At 44.8% G+C, this 18,796-nt stretch overlaps 2 protein-coding genes and 1 pseudogene across 2 annotated transcripts; 1 reads left to right on the top strand and 2 right to left on the bottom strand.

Moving 5' to 3' along the window:
- The first annotated feature begins 458 nt into the window (after nucleotides 1-458).
- LOC133903354 (uncharacterized) lies at nucleotides 459-3,976 on the top strand. Its single transcript, XM_062344692.1, has 3 exons — nucleotides 459-1,100; nucleotides 1,292-1,425; nucleotides 2,880-3,976. Exons 1-3 carry the CDS (start codon nucleotides 840-842, stop codon nucleotides 3,565-3,567), a joined length of 1,083 nt encoding a protein of 360 aa, XP_062200676.1. The 5' UTR covers nucleotides 459-839; the 3' UTR covers nucleotides 3,568-3,976.
- Nucleotides 3,977-7,709: 3,733 nt separating this feature from the next.
- Nucleotides 7,710-8,976, bottom strand: LOC133903578 (uncharacterized; annotated as a pseudogene).
- Nucleotides 8,977-13,266: 4,290 nt separating this feature from the next.
- LOC133902907 (cytochrome P450 86B1-like) lies at nucleotides 13,267-16,865 on the bottom strand. Its single transcript, XM_062344230.1, has 2 exons — nucleotides 15,546-16,865; nucleotides 13,267-14,038 (listed from the first exon to the last, which is right to left on the bottom strand). The coding sequence occupies exons 1-2, from the start codon at nucleotides 16,815-16,817 to the stop codon at nucleotides 13,658-13,660; spliced, it is 1,653 nt and encodes a 550-aa protein (XP_062200214.1). The 5' UTR covers nucleotides 16,818-16,865; the 3' UTR covers nucleotides 13,267-13,657.
- Between the last annotated feature and the right edge of the window lie 1,931 nt (nucleotides 16,866-18,796).

Below are 18,796 nucleotides of genomic sequence, written 5' to 3'. Positions count from 1 at the left end.
AAGGGGAGCAAGGACTCGGAAGTGAGATTTTATGCAACCACATTTTCGTATGTTCACAAATTTATAACAAAGGAGCCACGAAATAACAGTCTCCTTTCGAAATAGTCTAATCAGGGGTGAAAGCTAGGTAGAGCTAGGGTGGTGCACTGGTACCAGAGTAAATCAAATTTTAATAGTAATTATCATATTTTGACCATACGCACAATAGGGTAAATTGAGATCTAGGAGCAATATTACTTTGAATTGTGTATTTAGCACCATCATCATTTAAGTTCTAGCTTCACCACAAAGTCTAACGCAATTCTAACCATCTTCTCCGTGGTCTGGCATGCCAGGGTTTGCAGATAAAAGACCAATTTCAAACAACAACGGGAGAATCAATTTCATGGGGAAAACTTTCATTTTTCAAATGGAGATCAAGACTCCTTCTGCATATTTTATGATGCCATTAAAAACGCTGAGGGCTCCTTTAAAATGCAAGAATTTTATAGAAATGGTACAAGAATCTTATCAGAATCAGTTCAATTTCACAGTAAAAATACAGGATTAAAAAAAATCCCGCAATCAAAAAGACCTGAAAGCTTCGACGAGAGGAAAACAGAGAGGAGTCCCTTTTCCTTTCGCCACGTATCTCGCGGCCCCTTCTTCCCCGAGCCGCGTGGAACAAACCAGCCCTCCCCCTCCCACCCTTCCCCCTTCTCCTCCTCTCCCCTCGCCGATTCCCAGCACCATCTCCTCCCCCGTATCTCCATCGCCGCCACTGACGGCGAATCCGCGGCCCCCGCTCCGAATCCGCGCCACCTGCGCACAGATCTCCCCCCTCGGCGCCTCCGGATGTCATGAGCCGCCCCCATTTGTCCAAGGACCTGGCCTTCCCGCGCGCCAATGGGTTCTTGGACAGCGGGGTCCGTGGCCTCGGCGAGGTCGAGGAGGTGGGCGCCGCGGCCACCGTACCCGTCGAGCAGTCGCCCTCGCCCTCGCAGTCCCCGTCCCTGTTGTCGTCGTCGCCGGCGGCGATGTCGTCCTGCGGGCAGTACATGCTGCACCGGGTGGGCAAGCTCGACACCCTCGCGGGCGTCGCCATCAAGTATGGCGTCGAGGTAATGCGACGGGAGTGATGCTGTTTTTTTAGGGTCTCTGGTTTTAATATTACATTAGAATATCAGAGGCAGATATATTATAACACAATTCTTTAACTTGTAGCTGTTTTGGGTGTAATGCATTCGTGTTTTGTATTTATGGAATTATGGTAAAATGATTTTGGAATGATGCGCGGGTATGAATTGTGTAGGTAGCCGACATTAAGAGGCTGAATGGCCTCTCAACTGACCTCCAGATGTTTGCACACAAGAGGCTGCGGATTCCACTCCCTGGGAGGCACCCTCCGTCGTCTTACCAGAACAGTTCATATGAGGGTGATGACAGGTAGCTAGACTGTGAAATTGTGCATCAGCATGTTACTTAAACTATATCACTAGCGAGTTACACGTTGCGGTACTGCTGAGCAAGCGTTTTGATTTTTGTTGTTGTTTGGTAGTCAATAGTTATTTACATATTTTATACAAATTTGATCTGGAGATGTGTAGCAAGGTCAAGGTCAGACTAGGGCACTAGTGCAAGGTAGTTGAGTACTTGCGTATGCGTTTAAACTATTGGCACGTGAAATCAAAGTGTATAAATTAACACGAAATAGTAACTCAAAGGGGAGCTTAGTCTTGTAGTCTCGTGCAAAATGTTTCTTATCATTTCAAGTTTCAACTGCATGTTTGTTGCAAAAAGCTTTTCTACCACCAGGGTAATGTCCCCCCATCACGTTGATCATTGAGGTTGGTTTCAGATTCGTGCTTGGAGAGAGAAGCTAAACTGTTTATGAATTATGAAGTCCCCACATACCTGCTATACCTGGTATAGTCTCGAGGATGTGTTGAACTATGGATGTGGTAGGAGGACGTTCCCCTAGTGGTATTAAAAACATTTCCCACGTTTGTTATAATCTAGACAAGCAGAAGGGGTTATTATCATTTGTCAATCCTTGTTTCCGTGTTCAATGTGAGAATCAAATTTTCGTTAGCTATTCCCTTTTCTACTTTTGGTATCTTAGAAATGTTCTTCCCCCTTCTGCTTTGAGTTGTTTTGGTCTTTTATACCATTCAAATGATTTGGTTTATATGTTTGGTTACTCCACGCACCCTGGAGTTTTATTTTGTTTTTTATGGAAAAAACTTGACTTGAATTGAATATGCATGCACCGTAACTGAAGGAGTCGGAGTTATGACATTTTCCTTAGCCTCTTTTTCTATCTGCGACATGCAGTTTATCAATTGGGTGGTCATATGACTTGATATTTTGGATTCTGACTGTATGAAAGCTCATGTGGCATATTTGAAATGGTTATTAGCATATATCTTTTGGCAACTTTAAGCTGTCTTCAAGTGCCCATAGTAGTAGTTCTGAACATAACTTGGCATGTGAAGAGAATTGAAATAGGAGCGAAAGGTTCATGTGAACCAACATGTGATATGTTTTAGTCGTCTTGTGCTTACATGACTGTAATAATATCCTCCATCAAGCATTTATAAGCTGTACATGTTCTAAAATAATGTCGGCAAAGTAGCATGTACATGTACTTCCGACGAGTGTGAGCTATTTTTTGGTAAATTCCACTGTGGAAGTGTTTAATTCATTACGCACCATAAAATTTTAGCCTTCTTCTCTAGTTGGCATTGCAAATTGCAAGTGCTTCTTTCTAGCTTATTGAGGCTATAGCACTTTCCACAATAATTAGTTAATTGCACTGTATGAAGTTCTCTCCAGATCAGCAGAGATCTTCGCTATGTCTACTTTATGCCTTACCTGATCTAACAATATTATTGTTTCAGGGAATGTACTCCACGTCGCATTCATGATGATATCTTGGATTCAATATTGAAAACACCAAAGCACGAAGTTTCGCAAGCCATGAGCCTTTTGCAGGGATACTATGGCCTTGCACCACCTCCAAAGAGAGATCAAACTGGTGAAGGCACTGAAATGGCAGTTTATAGAAAAGGCAAATCTGCTTGTTTGGATGTTGAGCCGTGGCTGGAGCCACCAAATTCCGATCCATTCCCTCTTCATAATAGGAAAACCAGAAGCTTGACGATAGGTTCTTCTATTGTTAATGGTGAGGCTGATGAGAATGGCGACAGCGAAAGGTTGATAAGGCGGCGACAGAAAGCTGATGGTGAGCTGTTACCTAGGGAGGAAAATGGTGGCGACTTCCTGGCAAGCTCTGGGAAAGGCTTGGCATTGAGGCCAAAGTCAAGCAATCGACCAGACATGAACAAGAGTCAGCAGAATCTTTCTGCAATGGCGGAGCCTTTGTTCGGCAATGGATTGCAAACTGTTAGGAAATCATCTAGCACTCCAGAGTTCCAAGAGCCAGAGAGAAACACCAGTTCCTACATATGGTCAACGAGCAAGTGGAGCTTAAAACCAGATGTTTTTACTCTTCCTCTCCCTATCCCTCGCTTTGACAATATTCCAAAGCCAATTGCCGCTTGGATAAACAAGGCAGCTCGAGATTAATAATTTGTTATGTCTTGGTTATGCATGTGTTATCCCCTGATCTTCAGGAGGCCCAGGAAGAGCTTAGGTTGGCACCAGTCTTCCCAGCGATGGAAGTAGGCAGGAGTGCAGGACCTTGATTGGTTCCTGCTAGTTGGAATATACAGAAGATCGGACGCATGTCTTCCATGATTCGGATAGTGCTTAGGTTAGATTTATATGGTTCTCATGTTATGTTGGAGATGTTACACCAAGGGGAGCAGCGTTAATATTCTTCACATAAATTATAGATGACATAGAGGAGGCTTGGATATTTGAGGATGGTATTCTTTTGTACACACAATTCAGCTAATGTAGGATCAAAGGGCTGCTATACATGTGTTGTATGTGTGATCCCATACCATAATATAGAATAAATTAGACTTATTAACTTCCATGAGTTCTTTTTTTGTGTTAGCTGCCACATTAATATTGATTGGGATGGTTTGGATTCAAAATCAGACCAAGGGTCTTAATATATATGCAAAAAAATCATTATTGGCCCACCACTGATTACAAAATTTAGCTTTTATGAAGCTATTGATTTGATATGAATAATGTTAATCCTTTTAGTATGTTAAGGATATAGATGTATCCACAATTTATTTGGATATATTCAACGAAAGCCTCTAGAGTTATCTGTGTATAGCGAGATACTGACGTGCGTTGATAATACGAAGAGAGGAAGGGGTCGATCAAATCTAACATGAGAGGAGTCTGTAAAGAGGGTCTTGAAGGAATAGAATGTCTTTAAAGAAATATCTACGGATAGAAGCATGTGAAAGTTAGTAATTGATGCACGTTTACCTAATCTTCCGAAGGTAATATGATAAGTCGATTGGTGGAGTTTTGATGTTGATGATTTAAATGCTCCGACCAGAACAGATCGAGAACCCTCGCAACCATTACATCACTACTCCGTGGTTATCAACCGTGCCAAGACGCGGTTGACCTCGTCAAAAAGGCTTTTCCTGCAAGCGAATCGAGAACACAAGTAAGAACAGGTAGATACAATCTGAATATTACTAATTACCAATGAAGTACTCGAGTTTAGGGTTCAACAAATTAATAAACGGTGAAACTGTCTAAAACAGAATAATCTAAGCTAAATCTAAGTCTAAACTATGACGGCTACCATATATTTAAAAGGGGACATCAGGGGGTCAACGGTTGTGCAGCCATGGAAAGAGGCATGTACAATCTGGACTCCGACCTCGACACGATTACAAGACCTGATAGGGTCCAAAACGGTGACGCAACATCTTATTCCTTGACTCTAACTAAACTGTAAGAAATATTTGATCGAGCATAGATCCATTGAAAAAGGGCACAACATAAACTTTCCAGCAAGTCCAAAAAACGTCTAAAATGGACTTCATATGAGAGAGTTATGCTCGTTTTACTGACATGTGATGTGTTGTCTTAAAACTCGACCACGACCACGACTTCGACTAGAGCTCAGTCTCGAGTTCGAGTAGACTTGGCCTTCAAGGGGCGACGTCCGGATAAGGTTGTAGTGCTTTTTCGTGGGGAACCGTCTAAATAATATTCTAATTAATCACCAGGAGGATCATCATTCATAATCACCACCTCGATGATTAACCAGAATATCATCCCGATAGTCCCGGCATGTATTTTGTACCCAAGGATCGGAACACATACCTTCCAACAGGTACATCACAACATAGCTTAATAAAGAGCGAGTAATAAATATTTATATTACAAGTATTAAGCATGCAACTAATTTCAACAATTTACAACGAAAACGAGTTAGGAGGAGACAAAACCCCTCAACTCCTAACCACAAAGAACTACGCAGCGAAAAGTTAAACTTAGAGACAACAAAAGAGAACGGTGCCACATGCCCTTAGGCACCGTCTCAAAAACGCTATATTCAGAGTAGGATGCAATACTCTTGCCCACCAGCCTGATCGACAGGCACGAAGTAGCCAAAAACAGTCTCTTCCTCAGCAGCAAGAGTACCTGAAAGCGTAGCTATGAGTACGAAGGTACTCGTAAGACTTAAACCATATAGAGCACATATACATAGCTTGACTTCAAGGATTATGCATTAATCATTAGTAAGGATGAACCACAGGTCAGGTAAAACAAATGCACTAAGCATCCTAGACATATGTGTAAGCGACTGAAACTTTACCAAAACATAAGAAAGCTGCCCTGCAACTAACAACTGAACAAGTATAACTATAAACAACATGTATATCAATAAGTAACAAGTACCAACATTACCATCTCCCACCCTGACATGATTACAAGACCCAATAGGGTCCAAAATGGTGATGCAACATCTTATTTCTTCAACTCTGACTAAACTATAAGAAATATTTGGTCGAGCATAGATTCATTGGAAATGACTCAATATAAACTTTCCAGCAAGTCCAAGAACATCTAAAATGAACTTCGTATGAGAGAGTTATATTCGTTTTACTGACGTGTGACGTGTTGTCTTGAGACTCGACCACGGCCACGACTTCGACTAGAGCTCAGTCTCGAGTCCGAGTAGACTTGGCCTTTGAGGGGTGACGTCCGGGTAAGATTGTAGTGCTTCTCTCACGTTCCTAAGCAATAAAATATCACAAGAATTTAGTAGTAATCCATCCAAGGGAATATGAACAGCGAGAAACAAGTTCACCTGATGGTCTAATTATCGTGCATGTGCTCTTGTAATTAGATAATGTATTATTTGAGGATTATTGGGGGTATTAATCGTATCCGAAGAAGCCATAGGCTCATCATCCTCCCCCTTTTGAATTGGAGTCATCCTCGACTCAAGCTCATCTTCTTCTCCCAAGTAGTGCTTCAAATCCGAAATGTTAAATGCGGTACTAACCCTAAAATCTACAGATATGTCTAATTTGTATGCATTATCATTGATTATCTCAATTATCTGAAATGATACATCAGCTCTAGACATCAACTTTGACTTTCTTAGTTCTAGAAACCTATCATTCCTCAAATGCAACCAAACTAAATCACCCGGTTCAAATTTTATTTCCTTCAGACCTTTACCTCGAGCAATCATATACTTTTCAGTCATGCTCTCTATATTTTTGGGCTTTTGCTTCCGTTATGTGTTTTGATGGCCGTTAGGTCAAGCTTGTAATATTTAGTATGGATTGTAAGCCTTTTGTACCTAGAACATTACTATTTACATATAAAGTTTGGCTGTGATACGATAACTATTATACTGTGCATATCCGCTACGTAATCCAGGACTAATACAGGAGACACAGGAGATCCTGGTAGCTGTGGGTCTTACATAGGGTCTACCGAATGTCTATCACCAAGTCATCGAGTCACCGATTAGGGCCCTTACGGCTTACGCTGAGTCGTTGATGTCACTGTATTCATTGGTGAATCTGATTGTCGTCAAACGAAGTAGGCAAGATTGCACGAGAGGAAACGGTCTCATTGATGTCTTTGCGCACAAGAGGAGTTCTAATTTGGGCTGCTACTAACATGCTGTGAAGAAACCAAAACAACAAAATTGCTTCTTTTGATATGACCAAAGGCCAAAACTCATACATAATCATATAACTGTGGCTGCCAGTCAATTAGAATCTAGATTTTTGTGTTTTGTTGGGGTCACAAATAGTATACATATATAGAAAGAGACCCCTAAGTTTTGGAATAAGGGATAGGCCACCTCGGTTTGAGCCCGGAGCGGCCGCCACGCTTGCCCCCTCCAGGGTTGGCACTGGCACTAGCAATAGAGTGAAGAAAAACTTTATTAATAACTTGTTCATATCGACTATATGAATTTATATAGTTAGATGTACAATGAATGGTACCAACATCATTTCGGCTCAAGTTTTACCCTGCATGTAGCTTAGATTTTTGCTGAACCTAAGATATGTATCACAGCTAGTACACTCACATTGTTCACGCTTTGTGAAAAGTACCTGACATTAACTAACCTACTATTTTGATTGATCTACTTGATTAACGTAACCATCATCAAATACTACATTTCAAGAAGTAGACCCAAGTACCCAACACTACACATCAATAAAAGTTTTTTTCCTTTTTCTTTTTTTTGGGGGGGGGGGGGTGGGCATTCACCGCCAGCCATCTCGGATTCTTCACTTCTTGCGATGTGAACATTTTGATTTTTTTTGCGAGAAGTGCATTTTGATTTCATTTCGAGAATAATTCACGAATACGCAGGACAACATACGCCGTCACGACCTTTGTTCTTTGTTCGATCCCGCTCGAGCAGCCCGCTGAGCACGACAAGCTTCTTGTGATCCCTCGAGTCCACGTCAACTACCACCCGCTCGCCGTCGCTCCCGGCCGTGTCGCCTCCGGCGGCAACCGGCGCCTCCGGCCGCTGACGCCTGGACAGCGCGACGAGCCACGCGCACACGCAGGCGACGGCCCAGAGCCGCCCGCCAAGCAGCCCACCCCGGCTACCACGGACAGCCCCACCGCGGGGCCGAACGCGCCCATGCCGGCCTTCTCGCCGTGGCCCCCTCCGGACGCTGATTCCTTCGTGCGAGACTCGAGCGCGGACGCCTCGTCTTCGTGTGCCGTGCCGCGCGGCGTGGGCGTGGGCGTGGGCGGTCGCGTCTCGGTGGGAGCAACGCGGGGCTGCGCCGCGCGGCGCGAGCGGTTGCCGTTGCCCGCAGCCGCGGTTGCTTGAAACAGCTGCGCCGAGGGCGTTTCGTCTCGTGACCGCGGCTGCTGCTGCGCCGTTTGCTCTGGTTGCCGTTGTTTGTGATGGCTGCTGCTGCCGCCGCCGCCGCCCATGGTGCTATGCTGCCATAGGGGAAACAGACTACCATTTGACAGTAGTAATCGAGAAGTCAAAAAATAAATTTCCGTGAAATGGAAAAAAATTCTATCTGAATGAAATTTGAAAGAACAATACGCTTATTTAAGATTTAAGTTAAAAAATCAAATAAATTAGACTACAAGCACGAGCCGTCGTGTCATGTATGGTACGCGTTCCAGTGTTCCACTACTGAATACTACTGATACACACTCACCTTGCGACCATGCGCGCGCGCCAGCGGCGCGAAGCAGCAGCTCTGGACACGAGGCTCCTTCCGGGCCTCCTCCTCGTCGGCGCCGCACCTGGCCTCCCGATCAGCCGTCCGCGCCGCCACCTCCCCGTCCACCGGGACGGTGCGCTTCCTCCTCCGAAGGCTCGGGCTCGACGTCCCGGCCAACGCCTCCTCGCCGCGCGCCGCGCGACGGCTCCCAAAGCACAGCACGATGGCCCAGAACTGCCGCCCGCCCCTTCTTCCCACCGGAGCGGCGGCGTCCTCTGCCGGGGCCATGCAATCAATACACGCGCGCGCGGCGATGCCAGCCAGAACTGGTGGTCAGCCGCCTAATCTCGGACCCGACCGATACTAATGAGGCGGCTTTCGGACAAGAACGATAAGTTGCAGCCGATTAATTAATTGGTCGATGGTGACGTGGACCTCGTTCGATCAGAGGCGCTGCTGCTCCGACATGGTTTATGCCGCTAATGATCGGGATTAGCTGAGGAAATAAGCCGGATGATTTGCGCCGAAGAAACGAACGGAATTATACGGCCGCGTACGGTGTTGACTAACAGTAGCGATCAAAGTCATTCATCACGGTTTATGACTTCCACAGTGCGACCTGTGGCTGAGGCTCACTTGCCATGAGAAAATGAGATCACAGTTGCATCCCAAGCTTCCGGATGGCAGCGGGGCTATACCACCGGAGAATGCTCTCCTATACCTATTTTTATTGGACGCGTATCCTTTGACTTGTGAAGCAAATTCACCGAAATATACAATAATACGAGTCTGAGTAAACAATACTGTCATTATTTGTTGTAGCAAAATACTATAGCGATTCTACTGTTCATAGAGGTATTGTAGCAAATAATCTGTTGCATTCGTTTCAGATCTAACGGTTCAGAAGGGCTAATGTCATGACACTGTTTATAAGGATATGATTCCATTCTCATTTAGCTATGGGAGGGAAGTAGAGGATTTTGCAAAGATAGATGTCCCAATAAAGACATAAAATTGAATTATAATTAATTTTTTCTATATATTTGTACAATATATAATAGTTTATTGCTACATAAAAGCATAAACTAATACTAGATGAGTTAACTATTGCAGATGAGACAAAAATATGAGAATTGTCTATATAATGATAATGTGTTGTACATGTATATATTAATAAAAACATGTATATGTGTACGTATCGAGATATAACGGGGAACAGGAACGGAGAAAGTATTCATGTCCCCATCTCCGTATAAGTTTGCGGGTTAATTTTTTTTTATACCCATCCCTAATAAAGGAATTCCATGTAGCTTGCCAGGGAACGGGGCCATTGCCATCCCTATTCACTCATTCCTGACTTTTTTCAGGCCAACATACGGTGTGATCGCTAAAGTTTAATAAACCTTGTTCTTTTGGTAAATAAAGATCTGAAATATTGTTTTGTTATTTTGAAGATGATGGAGTAGGCAATCTAGATTCATTTATATTTTTTTGCTTGCAGACTTGCAGTGGCTTCCAACCTTTTTCTTAGAAGGGGTATATTGTGAAAAGTAAGTTTATTGCAAAAAAAAAACATACTTCTTCCAAATCAAGAGCCTTGATTCGTAATTGGACGGAGCGTGCTGCACGTTGACTAACCCGTTCGGCCCGTTCACTAGCACGACCCAAGTACCTGGCCGTGTCGCTTATTTCGCTCTGTCCCCATCCCCAATTATGAGGGAACGAAATCGTATTACTTCAGACGGCTAAAGTTACCGAGTAATTGTAGCACTCAATCTGATTCATTTATTTTCGATCCAACGGGTCATAATGAGATAAAATCAGCTGTCAAGTCAGAGGATCCTATTCATTCCGGAGGTCTTGCTGGTGAACTGACATTGAGGAGAGTTCGATTCTTGTTGTGTGATTTTGATAATTGGATTTGGATAGGGATAATGCGGAGGATATGAGCGTTGTTGACACATTTTTTGATGAGTTGGGATTGGGCCGCCAGAAGGATGAAATAGTGGCGATTATTAAAGGGATGGGTGAGTTCTTCGTATTTATGCATCTGTACTTCATGTTTAATCGATGGTACAGCCCACTTTGGCCAATATGATTTCAAGCCACTGCTGGTTTTCTTTGTTTTATTCCTTATGTCATTTTTTGAGTGAATTGCACAAAATTATATATATTATATCATTTGTAACATAAAATTACAACTATTATATATAGTATCACCCAACTACAAGTTTTATACACCAATTTTATATATAACCTGATTTCATCCACCAGCATGAGCACAATAGTCTTCTATTTCTTTAAAAAACAGTAGTATTCAGTTTCTCTACAAATTCTAAAGCTTTTTTATATGTTCCATAATCTATATGTAACATATTTTAATTGGATTTACCAAAAAACATGTATAGAATTTAAACTAAAATTCTTCAAAAATTCTACTTTTATACCTTCTAACAATTGTTAGGATTTCAAATAAAATCCCAAAAATCTTGAAAAATCACTAATTTATACCTTCTAACAATTGTTAGGATTTCTAACAATTTTATACCTGCAAGTTGAAATGTATCTTGATTTATATGTGATGAGTGATTGATTAGTATTTATTTGGTTTGATGATTTTCGATTTTGTATGAGCTTTCAAGTGCTGATTCTAGTGAACCTAGAACTTTCGGTTGAATATCCAGTGTTTAGAGTTTTTGTCTCGTTGAAGCTTTCGGTGTTCAGTTTCAGCAGCCAACCTGGAACTTCCGGTGTCATGGGAAAACTGAAATCGAGAGCCCCTGTCCGGATTGAACCCGAAACTACCGGTTTTCACCCGAAACTTCCAGGTATCCAAGTTAAAGTTCAGATGTCCGGTGCTCACGATTCTTTTTGGATGTGATTTCAACTGAGGATTTTTATTGTGACTAATCTATAATGGAGTTAGAGATAAGCGTTTGCTTGTCTCATGTTATGTAGGTGACGGTTGTGACTTGGCGGTCGACGGCAGGATGGTCAAGATCAAGCAGGGTGCTGGGTGCCGAACGATCAAGAAGGCCGAGTAGAGTCAAGGGTGATCCTAGCTGTGCACATAGAGGTGAAGCAAAGTATGAGAAGATGGATGTGCACAATATATTGACAAAATCAAACGAATAGGATGCCGATGCAAGTGACAAAGCGTGCCGAATATGGCACTGCCAAATGACACTGTAGCTTATATTCGGAACACCGTGTGCCGAATATGGGCTACAATGCCGTATTCGGCATATGGTGTGCCGAATATACCCTTTGCCTGCCATTCGGTGTGCCAAAGCGACCGTGACGTGAGTTGACGTGACCGTACGGCAAGCAAAGGCCATATTCGGTGCACCGTGTGCTGACTACGACACTGTCGCCCATATTTGGCACATCGTGATCGAATACGGTTGATATTTAACACAGTGTACCGAATATGGGCTATAGTATCGTATTGGGTACACGGTGTGCCGAATATGAGTTTTTCGGCGTACGGTGTACCGAAAATACATTTTCGATAAATGATGCGTCGAGTACGGATGCTAAATTTGTAAATACGACAGCATATTGTCTATTTCGATAAATACGTATATATATATATATTATCTAATTTTAGATATTTGCCCTGAGAAAAGGCACAAGTTCACCGAGGGTTTTGTGGCTGAATTTTATGAGTGGAGTGGCAGGGCATGCAGTTGAGCAACCAGGTTTTTAGCTTGTGTGACAGCGTGAAGTTGGCGAACCAGATGTCCACAACTCATGTTGCTGACTTGCTGTTCGTCTGCCTGTCCTGTTTCCTGCTGATAAGGGAGAGCAAATAAACGAGAATTCTAGAAGAGTGACTGAATTATGACATGATTATCCAAGGGTATATTTGGTAGGGTTTTTCTGATTTAAATTTTTTATGAAAAGTGATTTTGTGGAAAAAGTAATTTTATGGTTAAAAGTGGTTATTTAGGATACATTTATATAGTAAGTGATTCTGTGAGAGTAAATAAATCAGAGAGAGTTGATTTTTTTAGCTATCAGCATCTAGTCTATTTTTAGAAAATCACTCTCACAAAATCACTCTAAAAATTGAAAACTATAAATTACTCTCACTAATTTTACTTAAAAACTAGTATAAAAACTCTACCAAATAAACACTAATAAACGGTCACTGCTTTCCTCGAGTCTATGGATGTTGCTGGCATACTACTTTGCAAAGTACGTATTACATTTCCTAAATCAGGCACATAAGCATCGGTTGTATGCATCGGTTGTATGAAGTACTGAGTTCTGTTGATTCGGTATACATTTATTCAATGAAACTCATGTCATCCCATCTTGCAGCTGTTGTACTGAAATAATAACGCTAAAATATACTGGTAACATCACTGAAGCTTCAGTGTAGCATCATCACACAAATACTTATACATAGGTTCTATATTGTCCTTACTTGTCTACACTATGATGGCGTTTGGATAGAGATTGAGTTAGAAAAAAGAAAATGAGGTGGGATAAGAAGAGGTAAGTAAAAGATAGGGATTGGAGATTTCAATCCAATATGTTGTTTGACATGCACTGAATTTGGATTTAGAATATATACAATTAAATGACGAAAATACCCCTACTAAAGCTAAGTTATGGAAGGATCATATGGATGAACCAGGATAGTTTTGTGATTTCACCATCTTTTCCGATCATAACCTACCTCCTGCCTTGGGTTTAAGACGGTGAGAAATAGGCTACCCAAAACCCATTCCTGAACCAAACTCATTTCCCAATCCACAAATTCAAACATTAGATTATATCTATCCCATCACTCATTTCCCATTCCCAACCTCGACATCCCCATATCCAAACGCCACGTATGTGTAAACGAAACAAATCAAGTACTTAGTAATAGCCGCACTACAAAGGAAGAAACCAAAAACGAAGGAAAGTTTTTCACACAGCATCATCAACTTTCTTTCACAAAGTAGCAGAACTTGCAGACCACATCTGCATCTGAAAGCAGCCTTGCTTCCCTCATGTCTTCCTCCAGTTCTTGGGCCTTATTCGCAAGCTCCGAATGGTGTAGTTCAGAGCTTGCCCTTGTCCCTCTTGGTCAGCGTCACCTTGAGCCCGTGCTTCATGTACATGGTGAGCGCCATCTTGGGCGCCACCGGGTGCCCCTCGACGACGTGGACGCCGTAGCGGTGGAGGATGGACGCGGCGGCGAACTTCATCTGGTAGTAGGCGAAGTCCTTGCCGAGGCACAGACGCGGCCCCCCGTTGAAGGCGGTGAACTTGTAGGCGGACTCGCTCATGAAGCGGCCGTCCCGGAGCCAACGCTCCGGCCTGTACTCCATGCAGTCCTCGCCCCATATGCTCTCCATCCGCCCCATGGCGTACATGGCGTAGATCACCTTGGTGCCCTTCCTCAGCACCGTCCCGTCCGGGAACACCTCGTCCTCCACAACCTAGTGGCACAGCTTCAGATTGTCAGTTCATAGCAGAGAAATGTGAAACCACTTGTACAAGCGACCGCTTGACGTCGATATTGCTTTGAGATTGCGCTAAAAGTGAATACTAGAATTGGTGCGTAAAGAAGCTACTTGGTTGGTTATCAGAGTGTGATTTTGTCAGCTCACTGTTGAAAAGAAACCGAAACCGCTGTGTTGTGATTTTTCTCCTGATTAACCGGGCATCGTGCGGTTTTTTAGCAGGCTTTTTCCTCTTATCAATACAATAGACAGTTCTCCAATTGATTCGTTTTTTTAAAAGAAAACTTAAGTAGCAAGGCTGCTCATTGACCAGTACTTACTTTTACCTAGTATGTGATGTTGAGCTAAATCTGATACACCAATCAGCACCTAGCTGTACTTCTAGGTTTCCTTCTTGCAAATCAGCTTTGTGTTGCTTACTAAGATCGGAGTAATAATAATAAACCAAGGACGGGTGCAACTACAATTGAATTGGCCCGACATGCGTCCCTATCAGGTCGCATAAGAGTTTCCAAGTCTTCACCAAAGATATCGAAAATATGCAGGGATCATGTAGACGACCAACTTGCAACCTATAACTTCTGCTTACGTTTCTTTTTTTTCCCCATGTGCCATGGCACATCTACTTCAGGATATAGCTGGTCCAATGCAGATCAGCCAATCGCGTCATGGTTCATGACTTCTGTGCAGCTGACCTGCTACTTTTGCATTGACTTTGCAGATGGTCTAGTGCAGTAACGCACTAACATAGATAGTAACATGTGTCCATCAACTTCATTTTTTTCAATAACATTCAATCTCAACATCTACAAATTGGTAATTTATCAAAGTTCACTATGGATTCCACGTAGGAGTCAGCATTTGCTGTCTTCTTGTTTTCTAGTACCAGAGGGGGGGGGGGGGGACAGCTAATTGGCGACTCATGCAGATTGCAATTGCCAAGGAGGCAAGAAACACAATATTAGCATCACTACTATTTTTAACACCTAGCTAATTGGAAGAGAAATTTTTGCATGTGTATTGAAAAAATAGTTGAAAAAAATCATGACATATATGAGAAGAATCAAAAGATGAATAAATATCAGTACTAAAGATGAACGACTGAGATAAGCCGTGTGTATAAGTCCATGTAGTTTTGCATTTCCCAGCAAGAAGCATATGTTCCCCTGCTCATGCGGACAAAAACAGCTACTCACACACTTGGGGACTTTACATTACAAGAACGAGTTAGTTTCACCGACCAGAAATGCAGAGTGCACTGCTCCATTTTACTTGACACACTTGCGCTTGTTTGGGAATTTCACGCGGAACAACTCAATCCATGCAGGATTCGGAGAGGAAAAAAAACTCCGTATTTCAAACAGGGCCTTAATGCGTGTAGTTGTAATGTTGTATGATTGTATCTAAGCATGTACAAGCATATGTATTTTGATGTGCCTACGTAGTACGGCCATGCATATTGTGTGCTTTCGTATGTACGTACCTCCTTGTGGTCGACGGGGACGGACGGGTAGAGCCGGAGCGCCTCGGAGAGCGCGGCGTGGAGGTACTCCATCCGCTTCACCTCCTCGGGCTGGAACACGAGCTCCTCCTCGACCTCCCCCGCCGTCGCTGGCGCCTTCCGCGCCGCAACGATGCCCTCGATCTCCTCCAGGATCTTGGCCTCCACGCCGGGGTTCTTGCCAAGCAGCCAGAAGAACCACGCGAGCGCCACAGACGACGTGTCGCGGCCGGCCAGGATGAAGTTGACGCAGATGTCGCGCAGGAACTTGTCCGAGTACGCGGGGCGGCCGTCCTCGTCGCGCATCTTGGTGAACACGGTCAGCAAGTCCGACCTGCGCCCGGCCTCGGTGCCGCGGCCGGCGGCGGCCGCGGCCTCGAGCTCCTCCTTGCGCTTGCGGATCACGTCGTACGCGAACGCGTCGACGCCGGCCAGGGAGCGCTGGAGCACGCGCTCGTGCCCGACGCCGAGCGCGCGCATCGCGCGCCACACCGTGGTCGGCGTGACGAAGCGCACGATGGTCGCCTCGGTGGCGTCCTCGAACGCGCGGGCGAAGGGGATCTCAGGGAGGCCCGGGCTGAGGCAGCCCGGGTCGACGCCGAAGGCGATCATGCACACGTTGTCGAACGTGAGGCGGAGGAGCACGTCCTGGAGATCGATGGCACTGCCGGTCGCCTCCACATCGGCCAGCACGGGGAGCAGCCGGCGGTGCACGAGCTCCACCAGCGAGCTCGCGGTGAGCGCGCGGAACTCGGCGGAGTGGAACTCGAGGCTGGCAGCCTTGCGCTGGCGCCGCCACACCTCGTCGTCGGCTCCGAAGATACCGTCGCCGAGGAGGTCCCGCACGGTATCGCGGAAGTAGGGGCCCTTGGGGAAGCTCCCGAACTTGGTCTTGAGCAGGTGCTCGAGGTTGCGCGGGTCGGCGGTGACGACGCACTGGAGGTTGGTGAACCACGGCCCGCGGAACGTGAACGTGCCGCCGCGAGCCTTGATCACGCCGGTGATCCACTCGTACATGTCGCTGCGGAGGCCGAGGAGCAGGGACGGGAGCATGCCGACGAGCGGCCACGAGGGCAGCCCCTGCGCGCGCCGCTGCCGAAGCGAGTGGATGACCACGAAGATGGACACGGCCACGAGCAGCTCCAGCGTCTGCACCTCCGGGAGCAGGCCCGCGAGGCCGCTGCTGGAGGCACCAGGTGTCTCCGCCGCCCCTGTCGTGGCGTTGTGCGAGACGGCCGTGTCCATGACGCTCATGGTGTTGTCAGAGACCGGGCAAATGTGGTGGCTTGTGTGTGCTGCGTTGGTGTGTGAGTTTCTGAAAGGGGCTCTTGGGGGCGTTGCAATATATAGGTGGGGGTGCCAGTGTGGTTGCTTGATGGCAACGTACTGGCCGTTTGATTTGGTGAGCTAAAAGGCTTGCAAGAACGAACTAGCTAGTGTAACGTCCGTGACTTTGTCACACGCGAGCTTTTCCACGCTAGGCTTGGGGCGAAGCCACCTTTGGTGCTGCTCGAGTGGCTGGTCCTGCCTGCCACACGCATTCGGCATCGCTTCGTGCCCAGTAAAAAACGTTGCAAAAGGGTTACACCAACCGCGCTTTTCTAAAAGTTTTGTCCTAAGTGGTACAAACACATAGACAAAATACTGTTGCTACCGGATCCGGCAGCCTTTTTTTTTTTAATTCCGTGCCTCTAGGTAGAAGCAAATTTTATAGAATCTAATTTAGAAAAGCCATTGTATAACTTTATCTAGGTTATCCTGTGATTTAATGGCTAGGCTGAAGAGCAGATAGAGGGAGTGAACATGTGTTATTACAGTGAAGATGGTTTTTTATAGAACCGAATCTTATATAATTTACTTCCAGAGAGGATGATGGGTTGGCGAGCCGACCTCCATGCCACCCGGGCCGCGGCCTTCAATTCTCGAGCCATCGTCACGCGTCATGTCATTGTAAGTAACTAGCAGTCACGTGTGACCATGAGGTTGCAGCATTGTTTATCGCGCGTGGAGATCTAGATTTCTTACCGTCGATATCACGATAACTTTATCACTTACATATGGATCCAACTACCTATATCAGCGACGACACGTGACGTTAGGGAATCCTAGTCCCGCGCACGGTAGATCGCCCGCGTTTTCTGCCCGTTTTCCCTCCTCGCGGCACGTCAAACTCTCGTTCTCGTTTTCGCAGGTGACGCACGGGTCGGCGGTGAACCAGATCATGGAAATACGTGCTGACGGTAGCATCTCTTGGCTGGATTGCGTTGCGCATGCGATCAATCCGAGGTCTCCGTGCTCTCTTGCATCAGAGAGAGAGAGAGAGAGAGAGAGAGAGAGAGAGAGAGAGTCCAGGAGAAGGCGCTTTAGTTATGCCGTTGCTTCAGCGTCTGAACTGCAGCTCTAACAACTTAATTGGCCGGTGAATTGCTTTCTGCTAAACTCATAGCTTCTTGACCAGTTAATCTTGTACCTTTTTTTATCCAATGTTTGTTCTTTGTAGGTGAGCCGCCGCTGTTGTTTGTTCTAGTAGTTGTGCTGGCTTTGAAGCTGCAGCCACCTTCGTTTTTCTGGAGGAAAGATGCAGCCACCTTGATGTGATCATCGTGTAGGAACCATGGAGTGAAAACGTGCACAGAAGACAAAACTAGCCGTGTCCAACGCTACCAAAACTCAGCTAGCTGAGGCCTTTTAGTAGTTCCCTTCCCTGTAACAGAATTCTTATTTAATTTGGTTGTTGCATCACTGGTCGTGGTTCTACCTGCAATGCACCCACACCCACATTTTGTTTGATCGATGCATTTAGCGGTAGCTACGATTGGTTGTCTAAGGGGAATTGACAAGCGGCCCAGGCACACCGGTTGTCACATGAACAGTTGCTGAAGTTAGCATAGCATGTGGTATTAACATATACTCCATATTTTTTGGGTACACTATCTGTCTAGCGACAGATTTTGTGTGACAAAATTTGTTAGATTTTAAGCTAGTAGCTACTTGCCACATACACAAGCAAAAGTATTATGAACCAGCTAAGCAAATTGGCCTAAGGGTCTGCTAAAAAGCTCCAAAACCAATGACGAATCTGTTAAACGCATTTTAGTTTTGAGTCTAAAACAAGCAGTCATAACGTACAAAAGCCAACAACAAATACTTAGTAATCTACTACATCTTATAATTAGAACAACTACATGGTAATCCCTTTGTTTCATATGCTTAAATCTGAAAGGTTGTCTGCA

Source organism: Phragmites australis, chromosome 21 (genome assembly GCF_958298935.1).
Source record: "Phragmites australis chromosome 21, lpPhrAust1.1, whole genome shotgun sequence".
Taxonomy (NCBI): Eukaryota; Viridiplantae; Streptophyta; class Magnoliopsida; order Poales; family Poaceae; genus Phragmites; species Phragmites australis.
This window is presented reverse-complemented; position numbering and strand designations above follow the sequence as displayed.

Coding starts and splice junctions, on each gene's coding strand:
- LOC133902907 (XM_062344230.1), bottom strand. CDS start 16,817: ATGAGCGTCATGGACACGGCCGTCTCGCACAACGCCACGACAGGGGCG. Junction 14,039..15,545: donor TCCCCGTCGACCACAAGGAG/GTACGTACATAC, acceptor CTGTGCCACTAG/GTTGTGGAGGACGAGGTGTT.
- LOC133903354 (XM_062344692.1), top strand. CDS start 840: ATGAGCCGCCCCCATTTGTCCAAGGACCTGGCCTTCCCGCGCGCCAAT. Junction 1,101..1,291: donor CCATCAAGTATGGCGTCGAG/GTAATGCGACGG, acceptor TGAATTGTGTAG/GTAGCCGACATTAAGAGGCT. Junction 1,426..2,879: donor TCATATGAGGGTGATGACAG/GTAGCTAGACTG, acceptor TTATTGTTTCAG/GGAATGTACTCCACGTCGCA.